The sequence below is a fragment of the Cryptomeria japonica genome, chromosome 5, assembly GCF_030272615.1.
Source record: "Cryptomeria japonica chromosome 5, Sugi_1.0, whole genome shotgun sequence".
NCBI lineage: Eukaryota > Viridiplantae > Streptophyta > Pinopsida > Cupressales > Cupressaceae > Cryptomeria > Cryptomeria japonica.
In genome coordinates this window covers 27,374,029-27,396,667 of record NC_081409.1, presented here as the reverse complement: position 1 = coordinate 27,396,667, position 22,639 = coordinate 27,374,029, and the positions used below count along the sequence as shown (strand labels likewise).

The following is a 22,639-nucleotide window of genomic DNA, read 5'->3' as shown; positions in this document are numbered from 1 at the left end:
GATGGATGTTAAGAGTGTATTCCTCAATGGTGCGTTGCAAGAAGAAGTTTACTGGCTTCAAGGTTCCTGGTAAGGAACATCAGGTTTGCAGATTGGTAAAAGGCCTCTATGGCCTAAAGCAAGCCCCTCGGGCTTGGTACTTTAAGATTGATCAGTATTTGGTTGAACATAGTTTTCAGTGTAGTCCCTTTGACACTAATCTGTATGTCAAACTCTCCGGTGATGATATCCTTTTTCTTGTTGTCTACGTGGATGACTTGATCATTATTGGCAATTCAACACATTTGATTACAGCCATCAAACAGGACTTGTGTCAAGCTTTTGACATGACAGATTTGGGGCTTCTCCATTATTGTTTAGGTGTTGAATTCTGGCAAACTGATGACAGTATATTTATTTCACAATCCAAGTATGCTTGTAGTTTGCTTGACAAGTTTCGAATGCAGGATTGTAAACCTTCTTCCACACCTATGGAGAAAGGGCTGAAGTTATCAGCCAAGTCTGATTCACTTGCAGTAGATGAAACCAAATTCAAACAACTAGTAGGCAGCCTCATCTATCTCACTGCCACTAGACTTGACATCTGTTTTGCTGTTAACTACATCTCTTGCTTCATGAGAACCCCAAAAGCCGATCTTTGGATTGCAGTGAAGCGAGTGCTGCGATATGTGAAAGGCACTTTAGACTATGGCATTCTGTATAGAAGGTGCAACAACCCAAAGCTAATTGGTTATACTGACTTAGATTGGGTAGGATCACTGGATGACATAAAATCCACTTTTGGGTACATATTCAGTTTGGGTACAGGTGCCGTCACTTGGAGAAGCAAGAAGCAACAGGCTGTGGCTCTTTCCTCGATCGAAGCTGAATATTGGGGAACAGTTAAGGCCGCATGTGAGGCAGTTTGGCTTAGAAGGATGCTTTTTGACATGCAGATGCTGCAAGTAGGTCCTTCTCCATTGTATATTGATAATCAAGGGGGTGCTCAAACTAGCCAAAAATCCAATCTTCCATGAATGTACCAAGCATGTCAAGCTTCATTGTCACTACATCTGCAAGTTGGTAGACGACGGATCAGTTCAGTTGCAGTATGTCCCAATAGCGGATCAGACTGCAGATATTCTCACCAAGTCTCTGAGCCTGGATAAGTTTGTAAAATTCAGGGGGCAACTTGGTGTTTTTGATAGATTGACCATTAAGGGAGGGTGTTAGAATAATATTTCTTTACTGTTAATGGTCAATAATGTAATTAGTTGTTAGACATCTTAAATGTCTACAGTAGTAGGTAGTTAGAAGTAGTTGATTCTATTATATATCTACAGTATTTTATATGCCTATATATTGTAATCTTTCCTTTAGTAATAGACAAGCAATTTTACCATTGCATCTTTTTGTGCAATAACCTTAACCATTGCTGATCCATGTTGTCAACTGGGCAAAACCATCGTGTAGAGTTTGAAAAGGCTGAAAACTTGAAGTTGAAACTCTTGCTTGATGATATGACTGAACACTTGAATCAGAACCCTAATTGCAAACTGCCTTGCAATGCTTGTTAATATTAGAACACAAAACTGTGGTAAACATTAAACAGTTAAATCCTAGATGACTGAATTAGTTTAGAACATAAATCTTTTGTATCAGCCAAACCCTAGATCGGGAGATTTTCTCAAAAAACATGGATTTGTAATGAAAACACCCTCCATTATTTGCTATTCTGACTATTCTAACCATTGATATATCTTTTGTTAGCTGAAGAAGTGGACTGTGCTGAAGCTGCTTTCATGCATAGTTGAAAACCTGCTGTCACAAATGATTGTAAACATTGTCTTTTTCTGCTTGGGAGAGGCTGAAATCTTGCTTGATGACTGAAACTGGCTGTTGCTTCTGATAAAGCTGGAAACCTTGTAAAAACAGGCCTGGGTGGCTATTTCATGACTTAGTCAGCTAACCAACAGCTGGGCTTTCTTTTCACCTTCTCATGCCATCAAACAAACCTTTACCATGCTTAGGCTCACTCCATCAGCACATTTTTCACTTAAGTCTACATTAAGTGCTTCTTTTCCAAGTGTTGGCCACTCCACTTCAACAAGAGCAGCCTAGGTGTGTGCCTGCTTGGTCTCAGCCACATAAAGTTTCCTCTAAGACTACTAGGCGTGTGGGAAGTCTATCTCTGCCAATAAAAAAAACTCAGATGCATGTTTTAAGTGTATTCCTGCCACTAAAGGGAATGGGTATATAGGCTCAGGCTCACACTTCTTCATGTTTTGCCACTCAAATGATGTCCTTTTCAACTTAGTTGTGCTTATAAGCCACTACTTGCCAATTAAAGTTGGATTGAATGACTTAGCTGCAGACTTCAGTCATCTTTGTTATTAAATTTCAAAATGCAAAGTCACCTACAAAGTAACAAAATAGGGAGCGGGGCTATGAGGTGGTTGTTACATTGACTAGGGGGATGCAGATTGTGATGCTGAAGCTCTAGGGGCCAAGATCGGTTTCAATTGATTGGTCTCACATTCATCATATATACCTTGTTCAAGATAGGTAGACACTCACCATCAAACTGTGGCTCCTTATCGTTTCCACTTTGAATCTTGATCAATCTCACTAGGATCAATCAACTTGTGTCCTGCTTGATGCCCCTTGATACAATCAAATTGAATGTGCAAGTTCCTGACATATGTGGAATAAGTATGTGCATTATGCAAGAATGTCTAATTGATTTTAAATTTGCAAGTTGCAACAATTATAATAATTAGAAATAGAATGGCAAGTTTTTTTGACCTCAATTTTTCTTGAGTTGATGGTGGAGGTTGTGGTGAACAAACACCAAATTATTCATTTGCATCTAAGTCAAATGGTCGTGTTTTGTGAAGCATGTGTTCAAACACATTCCAAGAACACTAACGAGTAGATTAATTGCAAGGTTGGCTCAATATACCTAATTGCTATCCATCTTATGTTTTGTCTTCCTTCCAAAACAAAATCTGCTGTTGTGCTCACAAAAACCAAAACTTTTGCTAATTGCATTTACATGTAAAATAGTTGTCTCCTTATTCATTTACTCATGTACCCTTATTTCATTGATGTCCCTGTCCTTGTGCCAGTATGAATACCCCTTCATCTCTTCGTAACTATGTTAAAAACAGAAAAACTTAGACCAAATGGTTCAATGTTGAAAACTCCAAAGGTCTACGGTTTATATAAAAAGTCCTAATTGTCATTGTTAATGTAATGTATAACCCTCACTATTAAAGTTTAACATTACTTCAAACTAAAATAAAGAGGAAAAGCCCACAATGCATTTTACCTGGATGGAAATTGCTGAGCCATTGAAGAATAAGCATGCCCTAATTGATCATAATTTATCCATCTATATGCGCTGCTACATTGTCATGCCCATTTTGTGTCTTTGTTTCCTTGGTAACTGTTATCACAAAAGCTTGCACCCTTGCTGAGCTATCAACTTAGCAACCCTGTGAAACATGGAAACAACCCCGAAGTGTGGGACCTTGCGCAAGGGGGTTGAATCTCCGGAGAAGGCCGACTTCCTTCTCAATCCAAGGTGCAGGTGTTGAACCAACTCAAGACTTTAAAACTAACTCCTAAGCCTACCCTAACAACTTGCAGAGGAAAAGAGGAGAGAAATTGTTTGAAACAAAGGAGGTGATGCACCAAGAAGAGATAGTTCCTCTCCCTACCTAAATGACACAAGTAATTAACTGAAACACCCTGAAGATGCACAACTTTTAGTTATACGAGTAACCCCAATGCATAGATGAAGGTTAGAATCCACTGAATGCGAAGAGGGGAGAAGGATTCCCACAAGTCACACTCAGAATACCAGTTAACACAACATATATGAAGAGAAAGAGCCACAACATGCAGCTATGATGAAGGTAAGAAAGCATACACAACATACATAGGTTGAATGAAGGCAAGAATAGTGTACTTCAATTAATCATAAGGCCAAACGCCAATCTTATAGTTGCAAAAATGCAAAGATTACAAGTCTTCAAGAGAAGAGGAGAGCATAAGAAAACTCCAGGCAGTAGGGAGAGAACCCCTTACAATGAGGCTTAACAGCCTTATATAGAAAAATGGGTTACAGTGGTGATCACGACCCCTACATGTCAGTCTGGAAGTGCAGGGAAGTGCATGCACTTGACTTGTACATGCAAGCAACCTAGCCATACCTCCAAAGGCAATTCTGAGGTCCTGGGTGACTTATGGCATGCCTGACTTTGGAAGGTCAGTCAATCTATCTTCCTCAGAATTGCCTTTCGAGGTATGGCTAGGTTGCTTGCATGTACAAGCCAAGTGCATGCACTTCCCTGCACTTCCAGACTGACATGCAGGGGTCATGATCACCATTGTAACCCATTTTTCTATATAAGGCTGTTAAGCCTCATTGTAAGGGGTTCTCTCCCTGCTGCCTTGAGTTTTCTTATGCTCTCCTCTTCTCTTGAAGACTTGTAATCTTTGCATTTTTGCAACTGTAAGATTGGTGTTTGGCCTTATGATTAATTGAAGTACACCATTCTTGCCTTCATTCAACCTATGTATGTTGTGTATGCTTTCTTACCTTCATCATAGCTGCATGTTGTGGCTCTTTCTCTTCATATATGCTGTGTTAACTGGTTTTCTGAGTGTGACTTGTGGGAATCCTTCTCCCCTCTTGGCATTCAGTGGATTCTGACCTTCATCTATGCATTGGGGTTACTCATATAACTAAAAGTTGTGCATCTTCAGGGTGTTTTAGTTAATTACTTGTGTCATTTAGGTAGGGAGAGGAACTATCTCTTCTTGGTGCATCACCTCCTTTGTTTCAAGCAATTTCTCTCTTCTCTTTTCCTCTGCAAGTTGTTAGGGTAGGCTTAGGAGTTAGTTTTAAAGTCTTGAGTTGGTTCAACACCTACACCTTGGATTGAGAAGGAAGCCGGCCTTCTCCGGAGATTCAACCCCCTTGCGCAAGGTCCCACACTTCGGGGTTGTTTCTATGTTTCACAGGGTTGCTGAGTTGAGAGCTGAGCAAGGGTGCAAGCTTTTGTGATAACAGTAACCAATTCCAAACAAATCACTAATCTAAGTAGCATTTTGGGAATGTGTTGGTGTGTTACATTACAAATATGATAATATTAAATGTTACATATGTATATGCTCTTTGTTTTTGACACACAAGTTTTTGGCACAGAGCTGTAATATGTACAAATGTAAATAGCATTCTAGGAAGGTGAAAATGCATGATAAATCGTGTTTAATTCATCTCTCTTCTTACAGGCACATAATTATGTCATCACCATTCAGCATATGTTTCTGCAATGGTAGTTGAAGTGTAATATGAAAGCTATAAAATTAGTTTGATATTTTAATAATTGATCAATCGAATTTGTTCTCTGTACTTGGGAATCAGTTTTGAACTATATGTGGTGCGTTGAATTTATAGTCATTGAATGCAGAATGTCCTTAAATAGAGCTGCTATGGTAAGGAAATCCTGTATTTGTTTTAAGGAATCAGTCTTTTCCATTCAATGTCTAGTCAGTATACACATTTTGGCTAGAAATCTTAATGGTTCATTCTGAAAAATCTCAATATCTTCCTATTTACTTTAGTCCAAGTCATTTAACCTGGCAAATATAATATTTGTAATTGTATTTTGGGCATTATTGCTTATCCCAACGAGTATTTTTCTTCCAATTCAAGTTCTATTGTTTTATGTTTGAAGATCATATCATTTGGTCAGTAAAGATGGAGGAATCAAAACCATTTTGAATTTGAATTGATTTACATTTACAGGACTGACAATGCGATAAAGAATCATTGGAACAGTTCAGCTAAAAGGAAGGTTCCTTCATATTTGGCATCTGGTTTGCTTACAGAGCTTCCTGATCTGGCTAGTTTCGATTTATCATTGGTTTCTTATTCAGGAGTTGAAGAGGCATCTACTCCTGTTCATGCAGCTGTGCCAGTCATGGAAGAACGATCCAATTTCAATTCAGGGTCATCTTGTAAAGATCATAATCTATCAGGTTCAGTGGACAGGGCTTTATCTACAGAGCAGCCAGGGCAGAAAAGGTCAGACATGCATAAAGAGACTTGGAAATTTGCTAATAGATTAGACAATTTGTTCAATTCTACCATCTCACCCAGCTCTAAGGCAGACAGTACTATGTTGCTGAAATCAGAGAGGGTGCTTCCATTCACCTCTCATCCCATGCCTGAACCATCAGTCTGTGCATCATCTTACCGAACAAGTGAGTTTTCAGAGATTGGAACTATTGGAACAGGGAATGGCTGTTATATTAGCAGCCACAGAAAACGCACTGGTGCTGTCAAAATCTCTGGTAAGGTTGCACCACTATCTGCTGCAGAATGTAGGACATCAACTTCATATGCATGCCAACCGTCAAGATGTATGGAGCCAGATTTAAGCCCCTCTACTATTTGCACATCAAATGTTGCAATTCATGGTCTGATGATTAACATGCAGGAGATGAGGACAGGAAATTTTCCTTCAGGAGCATCTGCTGTAAATGGAATAGGTGCATTAGATATGAAGTCTACTTGTTGTCTTGTTCAGGAGAAGTCTCCGAATTCTAATTCTTCACGCTATGAGCTACCTAAACTATGTAATGGTGCTGCTTCATTTATCACTTCTGATGCTGTAAGTGCACCTGGCTGTACTTGCCAGGCATGTAGTTTGTTTGATGCTCAACAGATGGAGATATCAAGCAACAATTCAATTCGATTCTGTCCATCACGTTCCATAAATGAGAAAGAGCCAGAAGTGGTGTTAAGAAATGCAGCAAAGAGCTTTACAAGCACTCCTTCCATTTTGAGAAAAAGACCACGTTATGCATCAGCTTCTTTGCAAATAGCTAATAATGAGAAAAAGGCAGGTAATTTGAAAGAGAGTGAGAGTTTTTGCTCATCTAATGGCTTGGTAGCCTCTCAAGATGAACAATTAAAAAATTGCAGCAATGAAAATAATGTCAGTGGTGTGTCTTTATTATCCAATGGGAAGGATACTGGCATCACTCAAGCAAATTGTATTAAAAAATGGAGTTCATCAGTTGTAAAATTGGCAGAAAATCAAGTTGGTTGTCCTGAATTATCAGAACATATAGAATGTGGCAAAGGTGATGGTATTCTTATACATACTGTCAGAGATTTAGATCCACATAAGGAGCAAACAAATGGGGAGATAATGCGTGAGAATGAAATAGAGGTACTTGCTTTGCTAAATGGTGATGCATTGAACAAGACAGAGAAACCAACTCCACTACAAAATGTCGGTAACCATTTCATCTTTTGACTTGCACAACTTTCCTGCTTTCTTCTCTATAACCATTCTTTTGTGTTTCTGTTCGTGCTAGCTATGATAGAAAGTAGAACAGATCATGATGAAAAGAAAATTTCTTGAGGGAAAGACATGCACTACATTCTAGGTGGTTTTGTCTAGATGATTTGGGTGATATGTGTGTGACATTCTTCTTCTGAATGAGTATGAATGAGTATTTAGTATTTACTTGAAGAAGCATTCGTTCTTGCTTTTATATGCAAGGAATGCTCATGTGTCTGTCCTGTTTGAAATCTTAGGAAGATGTAATGAGACTTTCTTACTGAAGGCTGATTATGGTTGTTAATTATTTGCAAGGAGATCTTAGCTTTTACTTGCATGTCATAACCTTGTGTTTTTGTATTCTGTTTATCTTTGTCAATGTGTGTGCTACTGGCTTTGATGTTTATATTTGGAAGCTTCTTTTGATTTTGGCAGATGATTTTGCTTTTGCAGTTACAAACCTCTGAAGTCCTTGAACAGAATTTGAAAGGCCAGAAATATTGCTGTACAGGTGAAGAAAAGGCTGTAAAAATTGGCTTTTTGAATGACTCAATGATGAGTTCTAGTCCCCTTTCTAGAACAGAAGTAGATGTTTCTGATAAATCGGTAGAAGTTGAAGTTGATCTTGAACATACTCCATCAAATTTGTGTGGAAACAAGGATTCAGGAGCAGCTATGATGACATCAATGACTCAGACTTCTATGACCACAATTTCTTCAAGTGCTGTTGATCATGTGTTCAATAACAATTCACAAAATGGAATTTCTGATCTTGACAAATGTAGTGGGTATGTATGTGATCATCACTTTTATTGTCATTATTTTGTTTCAACTACTTTGAATTTATGTGATCTGCAGCAACCTTTATTATCTCTGGATTGTAACTTTCCTTAACATAGTATTTTTAAATTTCTGCAATTTTTTGTTAGCACTTTAATTCACACATTTTAATGTTACACAAAATAGAGCAATGTGTACAGTTTAACTGTTTAGCAGATCATGTGGGGGAGCTTTCTTTGGCCTAGAATGTAAGGACTTGCAATACAAACAAAAACATCAAAATTAAGAACTTAGTGGAGAGCAATTTCAATATGTAGGCTTGAAAATCACTATTAAGAAGCTATGTGCAAAATTACACTTATTTACAAGGTTTTAAAACCTTGCATGAGAATAAATCAAAGAAATTAACTACTACTTCAACTCTAACTACTTATTGCTTGCATGACATGCAACTTTTTATTAGAAAATAAGAAGTGGATACAAAACAAGTTAACAACATATACAAAGAGTAACACAATATGAAATTTTGATATATTGATGTGTTGATTACAAAAGGGTTTCATCTCCTCGTATAGACGTTGAGAGATGTAATTGAACGATATCTCAATAATTTATTTTTATTGCATAACATTAAGCCACTAGGGTGACTTTGTTACAAAATGTAAGCCTTATATTCTAACATTCTCTCTTAAGGCTTACAATACTAAAAGCAAAAACATATAAGTTGAATCCAAAACACATTGAAAGAAAATAAGAAAAGCAGAACCACACATTCCTTAGAAGCATTGCTTTGAAAATAGTTCTTGGACTAGGTGTCACATCCCACGTTTAGGCATTGGGAAATAAAATAAATAAATAAACTATTATATTCAATGTTGTTGAATTCGCAAGGCATGGGCTGTGTATGGCCCTGCTATGTGAGCTTTTATTGGAGTATAAGAAGGATGACTGACCGGTGACCCATTAATAAAGAAGTATGGTGCCTGGAAAGGTTGCATCTGACAAACTCCTGGTGTAAGTATGGGCAATTCTGATCTACCAACACCACTGAGTGAAGGAATCCATGCCATTGTTACAGTATGGAGACCATTTATTTTTCAGGGAAATAATCGATTAGTGGAAAAAGGGCTCAGAAACTTGGAGGAAAAGGGGGGGAACACAGGTATAAAAAATGAAACATATACTTCACAACCCGTCAGAACATCCTCCCTGTGGCTGCCAAAATGAGAGCCTCGAATGGGCTATGCAGGTCCATCAAAGCATTAGGAGAAAGGAATTTGTTGATTGTTGGAGGAGGCAACTGCTCTGGTAGACATGTATGCAAAGGTGAAAGCACAAACAAAGCAAATGAACGGTTGGACAGAACACTCAAAAGTTTCAAAAGCCAATTCAACAAATCCATTGGGCACGTATCCTACAATCATTGCAGTAAGCAAATAAAAGAGACCCGTCACAGAGAGTAGGGGTAAAAGCTCAGGAAGAGCGCACGGTTATCCATCCATTGAAAAAGGAATTTCATCACATATGAATACCCAGGGAAGAGCGATGGAAGGAATGAACCAGCTGGAAGTCCATTGCCTTTTTTAGGGCCGATTTCTTCTATTTGAGGGTCACGTTTCAGTGTGAAAGATTAGAGGAGGAGCATGAGATGGCGAAGAGAGAAGGCCAAAGGGAAATTCATGGTAATATTGGAGCAAATTTTAGCACTTACATCAAACATATCTCATTGTTTTAGAGCTAAGTACACCTTTCTATACATTTCTTTCCTAAAAGTGGTTAACTCTGATTTATAGATTTCCATAGCTGAAAATAATTAATCTAGGATGATTTAGGTGTATGGATATGGACAACTTGTCATATACATTCAAGAGATGACGTGCCTCATACATGTTACACATTCTGAAAGCATTTTGTTGAAATAGATCAAGGGCATCACTTATCTCTTTTATTTCTTAAATACTCTGTCAACATTTTGTTTTAGTTGCCATGATTCTATAAAGGTATTGGTTCGTTGGGTTTCGTTTTAGTATGGTTCATTTTAAACTCTTGTTGTAAAGAGCAATTTTAGTGTGAAACTTTTATTGCAACTAGGGTAGTTGTAGAAACTAATACATATTTTGTTATAAATATTATGAGAACCTTTGGTTTGATATTCATTGAATTTATTTACTAGTAACTATGGGTTGGAAATCTTTTGTATACCCTATAGAGGTAATTGGCAATATTTCACAAGAAAACATAGGATTATTTTACCCATATCCTTGAGACAAGTAATATGATAAGTATCATTATCATGACCAATGTTAAATATATGAAATATAGTTTTATGATAATTATATATGATAGGACCATATACCTTGGTACTTGTATAAGATCATAGTATGATTGATCTGCATAGTATTATATTAAAAGGGGAATGATTATTTTAATTTATTATGAACTTTGTTAGGTTAAAAGATTCCTGCTATAGGGTAACCAGCTATTGAGGAAGTTTGATAAACTCTGTAAGGGATTATGCTTCTTGTCTCTTCATTATCAAGGACCTAGATAAAGTATATGGGCATGATGTCATTATGTTATCCAGGAGCTAAGAAATATCTTCGAGGAATTCATTAAATGTTGACTATACTATGTTGGCTATTATGGTAACTTGTTATACCATAAATATTATTGGGCCAATATTATAGCAAGTAATATAATAATGGTGGGAGGTAATTGGAACCTAAATTCTTAATTGACAACAATCCCATACCTTACTACCTTATATCATGACAATTGTTTTTATTGTCAATATCTTGTATTAGGATATTAATGAATTACTTGTGGATGGTGTAAGTTGATAAGAGGTCTCTTTTAGAAGCCCTATGGTGAATAGATTAAATAAAAAGAATTCGAGGAATAATTATAGCATTAATTTAGATATCTAATTCCTGGACATTATAGGAACATTCTATTAAAATCATTGACCCATGTTATATAGCTAGACATCTTTATAAGAGTCATTTGAAGCTCTGCATAATTATTGCTTCAAAATCAGATCTTGATTATTAATGTACCATAATTGAATATGTTCAAACTATGTTATGTTGATTATGATGTTCTATATTCCTATATATGATTATATTTTGATAATGCTAGTCAATGTTTGTATGCAATGACTTGAATTTTATTTGATAAATTGAATATAAGTAGAAATTAAGGTTTCTTGAAATAAAGATATTTACACGATTAACGTTTTGTAAACATGCTATGAGACTTCTCTTGATACCTTATTGTTGACCATCAAGGTCGTATTAAGAATTCAAAATATTAAGTATGAATAAATTATCTAGTCTATAAGCTAGACCATCACAATAATAAGAGGTTATAGTATAGGGATAGGGTAAAGGAAAATTAGAGAGTTAAGAATATTATTTCTCCTATCATTCAGTATACATCTTCGTACGATGATATAAATGATATAGTGATGCTATATATCTTGAGTATGGCTTAGGCACTAATCACACTTAATTAGAGTAGTAAGGGACCCCAACTCTATAATATTGTGTCAAATGGTTGACCTAGTCGATTAAACCTCACATTATTTGCCCCAAGATATAACTCTTTGGATGTGGTAAGTTCGTAACTATGATTACAATAATGTAATTTCTTGTTTGTGCTCCAATTATGGAACGATGTCTTGGTCCAGTGATAAGTGTAGTTTATGTGAATAGAGAGAATCGAGAAACCTCCCAACCTTTGTGTTAAGGAAGTGAACCTATAAGAGGTTTAGAATACTCATGCTGAATAATGGGATTAGGTTTAATTTTGATAATGACCATGTGGATGGAAGTGTTGCCATATGGGTTGTCAAAAGGCGAACTTACTTACGATTACCTAATTACTGATAATTATGGTCAGTTGTAGGGAAACTTTAACAAAAATCTTGGTTATGGGTACCTTTGTAGGGGTCCTTGAGAGACCTTTTAAAGGAGAGCCACATGTCACTTTGACCCGTTTGGAAGCGGGAACGTAGGCGGTCTTTGGGTGAAGGATGCCCCTGTCACCTCAAGTCTGTAGGGGTATGGTCTAGGGGGTAATAACTCCAAGGTTTGGGGTTGTTCTTAACTTGTTGACCTTTCTGTTAAGTAGGCTTCAAATGAGGCCAAACGAGCATTAGAAGATTAGGAAAGAATTAAGAAAGCTTTATAACTTGTATTTAATATATATCGTGTTTTTGAATGATGAGTTGATAAAGTGAAAGGGTAGACCACCTTATGGCCAGTTTGTTTATCTATTGAGAAGAGGCCATCTTGTGTTGGATCCAAGTGGGCGTATGTGCATGTGAATTTAATCCTATACCTATAAAACTGTGTGTATAATCTTAGCTCGGTCCTTTGTGATCTACTTGTTTTGAATTAGGAATCTCTCTTTCAGTTATAGTGGTAAGCCTAGTACAGGCACTGAACTTTTTGGCAACGGATAGAGTTCGGACCCTACGAGGGCATAGGTAGAGGATTGTATTCCTCTATCCTGTAGACTAGTCCTCTCTATCTTAGGTGATCACCGAAGAATAAATCCTATGGCCCGCATAAGATAAGCTTATCCGCTCGAGATTGACAGTAGTCAAGGAGTGTACTATGCCGTTAGACTGTCAGCCGTATCCCTAGTTAGGGGATGGTTATTGCTAATTGCATGCAGGCGAGAGATACCCCGTATTGATCTAGGGTATTGGGCAGATTCCGCTAGGAGCATGTAGGCTAGGCTTGGGGGCTTGTTGCATGCCGACAATGGATGTCCTTGTTGCTTAGCTGTCCAATGGACTACAAGGAAGAGAATTTCTATTGAAGAATAGGTAGGTAATAATTGGATCAATCTCATTATATAATTTTGGGCATATCTTGATGTGGAAATGGTATAGCTGGCTTTGTCGGGACAAGGATAGACACTTGGTGTAGTATGAGATACATTGAATCTTGTTCCCACTTTCTCGTTGGTGCAAAAGAGTAGACAAAAGAACGTGTCCCACGGTGTAGTGCACCGACATTTCTTTTCTCTGGGATGCACTATGGGCAAGTGGTAGCTAGTTGTTATGGATATGGCAGTTCCTCACTATGTAAATGCTAGTCACTAGGTATGTGATGCTAGTCACTAACTACGAGAGATGTATATTGAAGCTAGTCCCTATGAATATGGGATGTATGCTAGAGCTAGTCACTTTGTATATGTGATGTAAGCCAAAGCTAGTCATCATGTGTGTGATGTGTACGAGTTAGTCCCATGTGTTAATGGGAAGTGTGCTTGACTCACTCTCTATGGAGTTTGTACATTACTTGATGGCAATTAGTTATTGCTATATTATGATTGGGCTAATTTTGATAAATAGTCCTAGTTTAAAGAGAGATCAAAGATATTATACAAGAGGAGAGAATGAACTCCCTCTAACCTTTGAGAATGAAATACGAAGCCTCTGATTTCCCTCGAAGGGATATGTAGGGAGGGCCATTCAGAATGAACCCTCAAGGCTTAAGTCTAGGTCTAATGGGGATCCTGACCTCAAGAGCTTACCACCTTCGAGTGCAAGCATAAGTGATGGTGCATAATTGTCACCACTAAGGCAAATGAAGAAATTAAGAAGTAGACATTTCTATGTTAGACCGAGAAGTTTGTTTAATTGTGTTGGTACTTGTCAATGAAATAAAATAAAATATTGTACTAGTGTTCGAGGGATGGATATTACACTAGGTAAAACTCCATTAAGCTACTTGTAACACTTACAACCTCCCCAAACTCCTGAATTACAAATCTCCCAAATTATTGGACAATTATCAACGTTGAGCTACATACATAGTGCTCCATCAAGTTGTCGCATGACCCTTGTCAAGGTATAATTTTTGACATACACAAACTCCCAATCTATCTAGGTAGCCATTGGTATTGAACTTCATCTACACTAGATCCCTTCCTATTTTCAAAATGTGAACTCCTTATATATGAATTCTTCATCAATAAATTCTTTAACATCATCAATATTTGGAGCTTCAACAATGACTACATTTAGCTTATTTAGGAACTTTCCTTTGAGAACATTGTTGGCTTAAATTCTTTAGTCATAGGCTAGGTGACCTATTTTCTTGCGGTAATAATAATCAAATTCTCCTTTGTCTTTATTTGATGTTCTATGATTGTTTCTTAAATATAGAACACTCTTAGCTTGAGGACCATCTTCTATATCTCCTGCAGTTGTTCTATTTTCTTCAGCTAAGAGAGTTGAAGTCATTTTCTAGAGTTTGAGAAGGCAGTTGATTGAGGGTAAAATGATATTGGAATATTTAGAAGGTAGAGTATTAAACAAAATGGCTTTGCTTTGCCAATTCAATAAAGTATTTGTAATAGTTTGCGGTTTCTCATTGCCATTTACTATTTCCCACAAGTTCATGTTCCTCAGTTTAATAACATTCTGTAACTAGCTTGTATATCTACGACAATATGGTCATCATGATGGACTTAACTAGATGTACAATGAGAGCTATTTGGGTATCTTTCAATTGTTTTGCTAGGAAACTCATCTTGGCTCAATGGAGTAACACTTACTAAAAGTTTTGGTTCAAGATAACCCCAAAACATTCATTACTAGAAGTGGCATAACATTACGTAAAGCTTAGATATAGAGTGCTTTTGGATTCAATTGTGTCTACCTTTTCTTAAAGATTTTGGCTCACACTAATGATCCATCATTAGGAAGAGGAGAGTAATGTTTTAGATTGTAGATAAAACCCTTAAAAAGAAAGTAGGGGTGGGGAGGGTGACAAGAGGACTGAAAATAGAGGGATACGAAACATGAAAAGATAAAAATACTTAAAAAATGAAAGAACAATTCCCTCTCTTGTTGAGTCTATATAAAATCAACCCATATTGACTTGTACCTCCACGCATCCTCTCATTATCATCTACCCAAAAAATTAGGGTCCTAAAGATGCTAGCCTCTTGTGCTTATCACAAAACTTAAAATATAACTTAAACTCTTATCCAATTAATTCTTTTGAAAAACTTATTTAAATCAAACTTAATTCTGAAATGAAAGCACCAAACTAAAATCTAAGAGATACACCACACAAAGAAACCAATGCACAAAAGATTACGTGGAAACCCAAGATGGGAAACCACGGTAAGAAATGCTGCTAGGATCTACTGTCCTAATCCAGCCTCTCAGTTAAAATTTTGTAATGTCCCTTTTTCGTAAAAACCCTAATTTTTGCCCTAAATCACCATTTCCATGTAAAACAATAAATGGAATAGGATGCGTACCTGATTGAGATCCTGCAATAGGTTAGGAAACCATTGAAATGTATATAATTAATAATATAAATATTCCAAGAAAGATGATTCAGCATAAATATTCTATACTTAGAGTTAGGAACATTAACTTAACCATGGTTTTTGTTCAATTCCTTATTGGATCAACGATAAGAAAGTGGGAGTAAAGGAGGAACAATAAGGTGTCCAAGAGACCCTCTACCCTAGGCCCAAGAGCGGAGTGAGAGCTAGAGCCCCCTTGGCCTCATGGGACCATCGGTCAACTACCATGAGGTGGTCTACCTAGTGAGGTGTCCTATCACTGTTCTCCTCAAGGATGCACAGGTACGGGGGTACTTGGAAACCATTGAAATGTATATAATTAATAATATAAATATTCCAAGAAAGACGATTCAGCATAAATATTCTATACTTAGAGTTAGGAACATTAACTTAACCATGGTTTTTGTTCAATTCCTTATTGGAACTCAACGATAAGAAAGTGGGAGTAAGGAGGAACAATAAGGTGTCCAAGAGACCCTCTACCCTAGGCCCAAGAGCGGAGTGAGAGCTAGAGCCCCCTTGGCCTCATGGGACCATCGGTCAACTACCATGAGGTGGTCTACCTAGTGAGGTGTCCTATCACTGTTCTCCTCAAGGATGCACGGGTACGGGGGTACTTGGAGACTTTGGAGACTAGTGCTGGTACCGGTACGGCTATTTTATCAAAATAGGAGACGTGGGTACTTGGAGATGCTAATTTCTTTTAAATATAATTTAATAATTTATAGAAATTTTTAAAATATAATGACATTAAATATAATATAATAATTTAGTAATGGCTGTTGCAATGTTTTAGGAAATCCTTGTGACCTGCATTTGTTTTGAGCGTTGTTTTTTTCCGTTTGTACTGCATTTTGATTATTTTGTTGCCTGTGTTTTTTTTAAAAACATTTTAGGGTTTCTTTTTTTTTTGTTTGCCTTGGAGACGGTGGGAGACGGGCAGATATGTTAGCGGCAAGTCTCCTCTCTATGGAGACGTTTCCAACCAGGTTTCCAGTGTGGGATACATGTTCGAGTCTCTGGTATGAGAACCCAGGGGCTGGGAACGAGTACCCATGCAACTATGGTTCTCCTTCATCACTTCCATCCTTATCCTTCTCTTGTTGTTAGAATTCCCTTAATTCAATAATCAACCATGATAGAGTTTGGAAAGATACAATAGGGTGTCTTGAACGTCCTTCCCCTCTAAGTCCAAGAGCGGGGGACTATGTCTTCACCCTAGAGGAGGACCATTGGCCTCATGGGACCATTGGTCAACTACCATAAGGTGGCATACCTAGAGGAGGACCTCATCGCCATTCACCCTCTTTGAACTCCCTTATATTACTATCATGGCAGTTCGCTCAATATATATAATTGTCCATCATTGATTGTTCCTTATGCCAGATATAATATGAATTACGTATACCATTCATAATTATGTAATTATAAATAAATTCTTATTGTATTGTTTATTACCAAGATTGATATGCTGAATATATTTGGCCACAAGGTACTGTATAATCTTTATCGACATTCGATCTGCAATTATATTCTATTATGCTATAAAGTCATGAATAGGGTAGATCATACCAGATCTGCATTAACTGATAATATGGTTGATATCCTGGCTGGTCCTTTATATTTCCAATTTCATATGTCTTGGTGGTCCACTGTTCTTGAGCCCTTCAGTTCGCTGTTTACTGAAGATGCTTCTCCTTTATCTAAAGGTTGTTATTTATGTTTCTCCCGTGATTCAATAATCTTTGCTGTGTATGCTTCTTCTTTTCCTTTCCTTTATATCTTTTCATGTGAGGGAGAGGTCACACCTCTTTAATATGTATGCCCTTTGGCAAGAGACACACCCTTTCTACCATTAGCACCCTTTGAAAGAGTGCAACTCTTCATTATATCTTCCTTTTGAAAGGGACACAATCTTTCATGATTAGATCTGCACTTCTGATTCCCAAATTATCCCCTTCTCAAATAAGTTTCTCTTCTCCCTTTTATATCTCATGTTTGAGGGAGTTACAACTTTTTATTTTATGTCTTTTGACCATTCATTAACTTAATTAAATTTTAATTATATCTAATAATATTTTTTTATATTTTAATTTTAGTTTTATTTTTTATTCTTTTGAATTTTAATTTTATTATTATTGAATTCTATTTCAAAGTGGGGACATTACAAACTTCAATTACAATGTTTAAGGGCACCGGACCTAAGGAGTCACCGAACCCCTTTTCGAAGAGCACCGACTCTTCCAACACTGCATTCTGAAGTCAGAGCACCGACTCCAACAAGCTACAATGGACTTTGATTTACAATATTAAAACTGATAAATAAATGATTCCAAATCAGCTGAGTGTTTCCAGTCTGAAAGTACATTACAAACTTCTGATAAAACAATCTTCAAATAAACTTTCTACAAACTGAATAAATGGCTGCACATGTAAACTCTACAACTATGATGAGTAAGAGAACTACAGATAAAATGTCTTCTCCCTTCAGATATTTTTGACTGAAATATTCATCGTAATACCACCAATCTCCTGATGAAACTTCTATCTACACTAGCAATTCTGTTCACAATCTCAGACAGACTTTGTTAGAACTTTATAGATCAAATACAATCTGCAATCTTTGAAAAGCTCTGTTCTTAATAGTTCTGTGTAAGATTTAATAATCACTGCTAACAGAAGCATCTACGCATAAAACAGATTTGATACAAGTCAATATACATACAGCACATTTGTCTCGACTTCTGCAACGAACTGTTTACTTACGACTTTTATTGTCACTGTATGTTCATAGCATTCTCTCTCACCAGTCACCATCAATTCTAGTATTCTCTCTGTTTAACAGGCACATATACATGTCACTGTATATTCACAGCATCTTTCTCAAAGATTTTTGTTCATGATCAGATTATTTCGAGCCTTAGCCAACATACCTCCCAAAAGATGTCACACAAATATCTTCAGATGTTTAAATAAAAAAACAATGGGAACTGCAGTTTTAACTAACCCGACCAACAGCAGTTGCAACTGCTAATTAAAGAATATTTAACATCTTTTTAACTTTAAACCGCAACCAAGATTTAGTTAGTGATAACTGCATCAACCAACACAACCGACACATCTTCTATTAAACCCGTAGCCTCTTTAATCTTAATTGCATTTAGCCTTTGCCATATGAACATGCGTGATGACAACTCAGTACATACGTTCTCATGAATATGATTCAATCATCGTTCTCATACTTTCTGGCTTCAATCAATAACGTATTCTATTGAACTTTTGAATCAACCGAGCCAAAGGTAGATAACTTAGCACAGACTATTAATAAGATTAGAGTGTTCGTTTTTTAATATCTGTATAGTCTCTAATGAATGCATTCAGTATGCTTTCAGATATTCTACAAATCTGATGGACATACATAAGGAATATTGACATCAATGACAATGTGCAACACCATATTATAAATTGACCTACCAATCTTAACCATGATGAGGGTGGCATCTAAGCTTAGAATACCAACCTTTGCTAAACTCCATATGCAGTCTCACATCTCATTTTCCTTTCTTTCTGCTATTAAGTGTTGTGCATGAGTGAGAACAACCATTGTATGACTATCAAGATTGGTAGCAAGTGAATGTCTATCGAGGTCATTCATTACTTATTCATATATGGGTTCATATTTAATGAATCCTGTTGTGAGTTGCCATTGAGTTTTTGTATTTAACATTGAACAACACCTGAAATTGTTGGTTTAATATCTACAAATCCCATAATGATTAAGTTTTTGCATCTATGGGCACTTATTACCACTGTTATCATTTGTATCATGATAAGTGCAATAGTTATTATTTGGCGGACTCTCAATAGCTGTCGTATTAAGTGGAGTTGTCAACCATGGCCTATAGTAGTTGTTGAATAGCTGATTTTGTTTTTCAGGGGGAGACTGATACTGTTGTGTGAGCTGAACTTTTGTCTCTTTATGATTGTAATGCCATTGACCACCTTTTGCTGTAACAGAGCCAAATTCTTCATTAGAGTTTTGATAACATCTTTTTGGATTTTGCTAGTAGTAATCAAATGATCCTCTAATTCAATCGCATGTTGTCGAGTATTGTCCAATTTTGTTTAATGTCTTGTCTTCAAGAAAATTGTGATCTTTGATGGCAAAGCATTTATTAAAACTACTCAATAAAATTTTAAAAGAGGAATTCAAAGTGATAGATATCCTTGTTACAATACGCTAAAGTCTTGCAATAAACTCTTGCATAGGGTCATTGTCATCCTTCTTTGAATTCGAAAGTTGGGAAAACAAGATAGGACTATCGTTAGCTTGCTTGAATATGCCAAGAAATTTCCCACTCATAGTTTGTAATGTTCCCTTGTTGGAAATGCCCTAGTTTCACAATTTTTAATTGAAACAAAGTAGGGTTAGAGATACCTTTCACTTTGATTGAGGCCCTGCAAACAAGTTAGGAATCATTTACAATCATAATTCATAAAATAGATCCCTTTAATTAGAAATCATCAAACATATATTAGAAGTATATATCTAATCATAAGATTGCTTAAATCAGTTTGAGAAGGCTCAACCATAGAAGAGCTAAGATAGTGTGACTTGATAGGTTGCCCTAGAGATGCAGAACACTATCCCCGAGGGCAAAGCACTATCCCCCTTGGCCTCATGTGGCCCTTCCCATCCATATGAGGTGGTGTACCTAGTGAGGTGTCCTATTATTAGATTAATATTTGCATATATTATAGTTTAATGGTCAATAATGTATTTCATAGGTAGATTAGATTTCTTTCTAATTTTGTTTCCAGTTATTGAATGTTTCTTTAGGAAACTTCGTTTGTGTAATTGCCTATATGTACATTCAATTCGTTTAATAAAATCATGTAATTACCTGAACATGGTATCAGAGCAGGTGAGAAAAATTTTGTGGGCTCTTGAATAGCTAAAATTCGAAGTTTTTAAAGATTTCTGTGGGTCTAGGAATTTGTGGCTTGTGCAAGAAATTTTCATGACCTGTGTTAAAATATTTCATGCGTGCGTCTGTTCTTCCTATGATGCAGGGTTTTTAGTGACCTCTGCGCGCCGCGTTTTGGCTCACGATCTGCTTTTTTTCGTGACGTCTTTCCTGTGCCTATTTGTTTTGCATCTGCTTGCAATTCTTTTAGTTATCTGCATGATGCGACGCGACTGTATTTTCCATGTTGCGTTAGGGTTTTCAGCAGCCCAAATCTTTCTTTTTCGACTTGCACTTTGTTCGTTCGGCCCACAATTTTTGCTTTGTGCTTGTGTCTGCTCGCGTTAAGGGTATTTCCTGTGACCTCCCTCGCTGCTTGCAGCCCGCACGACCTTTGTTTGTTTTATCGGAGAACTTTTAAAGCAACTTGTGAGGCGGTTTGGCTTCGAAGGATGCTTTTGGACATGCAAATGTCTTAAGCAGGTCTTTCATCCCTTTGCTGTGACAATCAAGGGGTGCTCAAACTTGCCAAAAATCCAGTCTTCCATGAAAGAACCAAGCATTTTTAGCTTCATTGTCATTTCTTCACACAACTTGTCGAAGACGGATTAGTTTATTTGCAGTATGTTCCAACTGTGTAAAATTTAGGGGGCAACTTGGTGTAGTTGACAAATTGACCATTAAGGGAGGGTATTAGAATAATATTTGCATATATTATAGTTTTAATGGTCAATAATGTATTTTGTAGGTTGATTAGATTTCTTTCTAATTTTGTTTCCAGTTATTAAATGTTTCTTTAGGAAACTTTGTTTGTGTGATTGCCTATATGTACATTCAATTCTTTTAATAAAATCATGCAATGACTTGAACACCTATAACCGTTCCCCTTAATCTTGCCACTTTTATCCTACTTCCCATGATTGAACATTCTTAATACATTCAAAACCATGATAGAGAGCATGAGGAGCATTCACAATAGGGTGCTGTTGTGACCTTTTCACACATCACCCCATTGTTAATGGGGACCCCCTCTTTTCCTGCTTTTTGTGTTGTTAGGTTAGGGTTTTGGTTGCTTAGTGGGCAATTTTGTGTTTCCCATGCCCGAGTCTCGGAGTTTGATCATGCCTAGTGTCGTTTAGGGTTTTGAAGTTATAGGATCAAGTGCGTGAATATTGAGATTTTAATGATCCTAGTTTTGTCTAAGTGTTGACCTTTTGGAGCCTTAATGTGTTTTTAAATGTCCTCATCGGTGATTTTAAGTGCTAAGGCGTTTTCAAACCTTTTGGGGTTGTTTTCTCGCTCCTAGGGAGTTATTTGAGTTGATTTCACCCTTTATCCTGATAGATTTCCTTGTGTTACGCTCCAATTTTTGATGAATTTGCTTAGGTCCAGTTGAGTTTTATTGAGTTTCGAAGTTTCTAAGTGATTTTGAGTGGAAAAATCATCATTTTCCGGATGAAAATCCATATTTTAAGGGTTAAAAGGTCAAAATTCCATACTAGAGGTGCGTTTCCCCTCATATTCCTGACTACCCATGGTTTTCCCCACTGAGAATCCAAACTGGACATGGATTTCCCTTGAAATCCATACTTGCTTCATTTTTTCACCACTGTGAATCCATACTAGGGTTGTTTTCCCCCTAGAAGCATTACATTTTGACTAAGTGTCAGAATTTGTCCTGACTACCCATGTTTTTCCACCAGGGAGGCATGGATATGGTTGCGGATGACATTTGTCTTGATTCCACACCTGGATCGATTTTCCACTAGGTCTTTTGTGATGAGTTTTGAGGATTTTTGTGCAGACTCTCAGTCCAGACTAAAGGCGATTTTCCACTAAGAGCATTTTTAATGATTTTGAGTCCGGATTTTCATCCAGATTGAGGTCGATTTTCCACCAAGGGGTAGTTTGAGTGAACGAAGTGCATTTTGAGTCCAGATTTTCATCCAGACTAAGGTCGTTTTTCCCCTAGCCCCATTTTGTGTGCATTTTGATGAATTTTGTTGGGAAATTTTGTCTAGACTTAGATTGATTTTCCCTTATGGGGAATATTTTGACGTTTTAATTGATTTTGATGGGATTTTTAAATCCCTACTTGGATCGATTTTCCTAAGTGGCTCAAATTTTGATTTAAATTGCCATATTTTAATAAAGTGAGCCTTGTTTTAATTGTTTTTTAATAAAGCAACGATTATTTAATAAATTTAAAAA

General features: G+C 36.8%; 1 protein-coding gene across 7 annotated transcripts in view; it reads left to right on the top strand.

Moving 5' to 3' along the window:
* LOC131033673 (uncharacterized) overlaps positions 1-22,639 on the top strand; it is a 115,951-nt gene that overhangs the window by 40,821 nt on the left and 52,491 nt on the right. For 6 of the 7 annotated variants that reach the window (XM_057964948.2, XM_057964950.2, XM_057964949.2 and 3 more), the window contains 2 exons: positions 5,798-7,292; positions 7,797-8,131. In XM_057964948.2, the coding sequence (XP_057820931.2) occupies positions 5,798-7,292; positions 7,797-8,131 (1,830 nt within the window). Of the gene's footprint in view, positions 1-5,797; positions 7,293-7,796; positions 8,136-22,639 lie in introns of all 7 variants that reach the window. The other variant, XM_057964952.2, reaches the window with a different exon arrangement.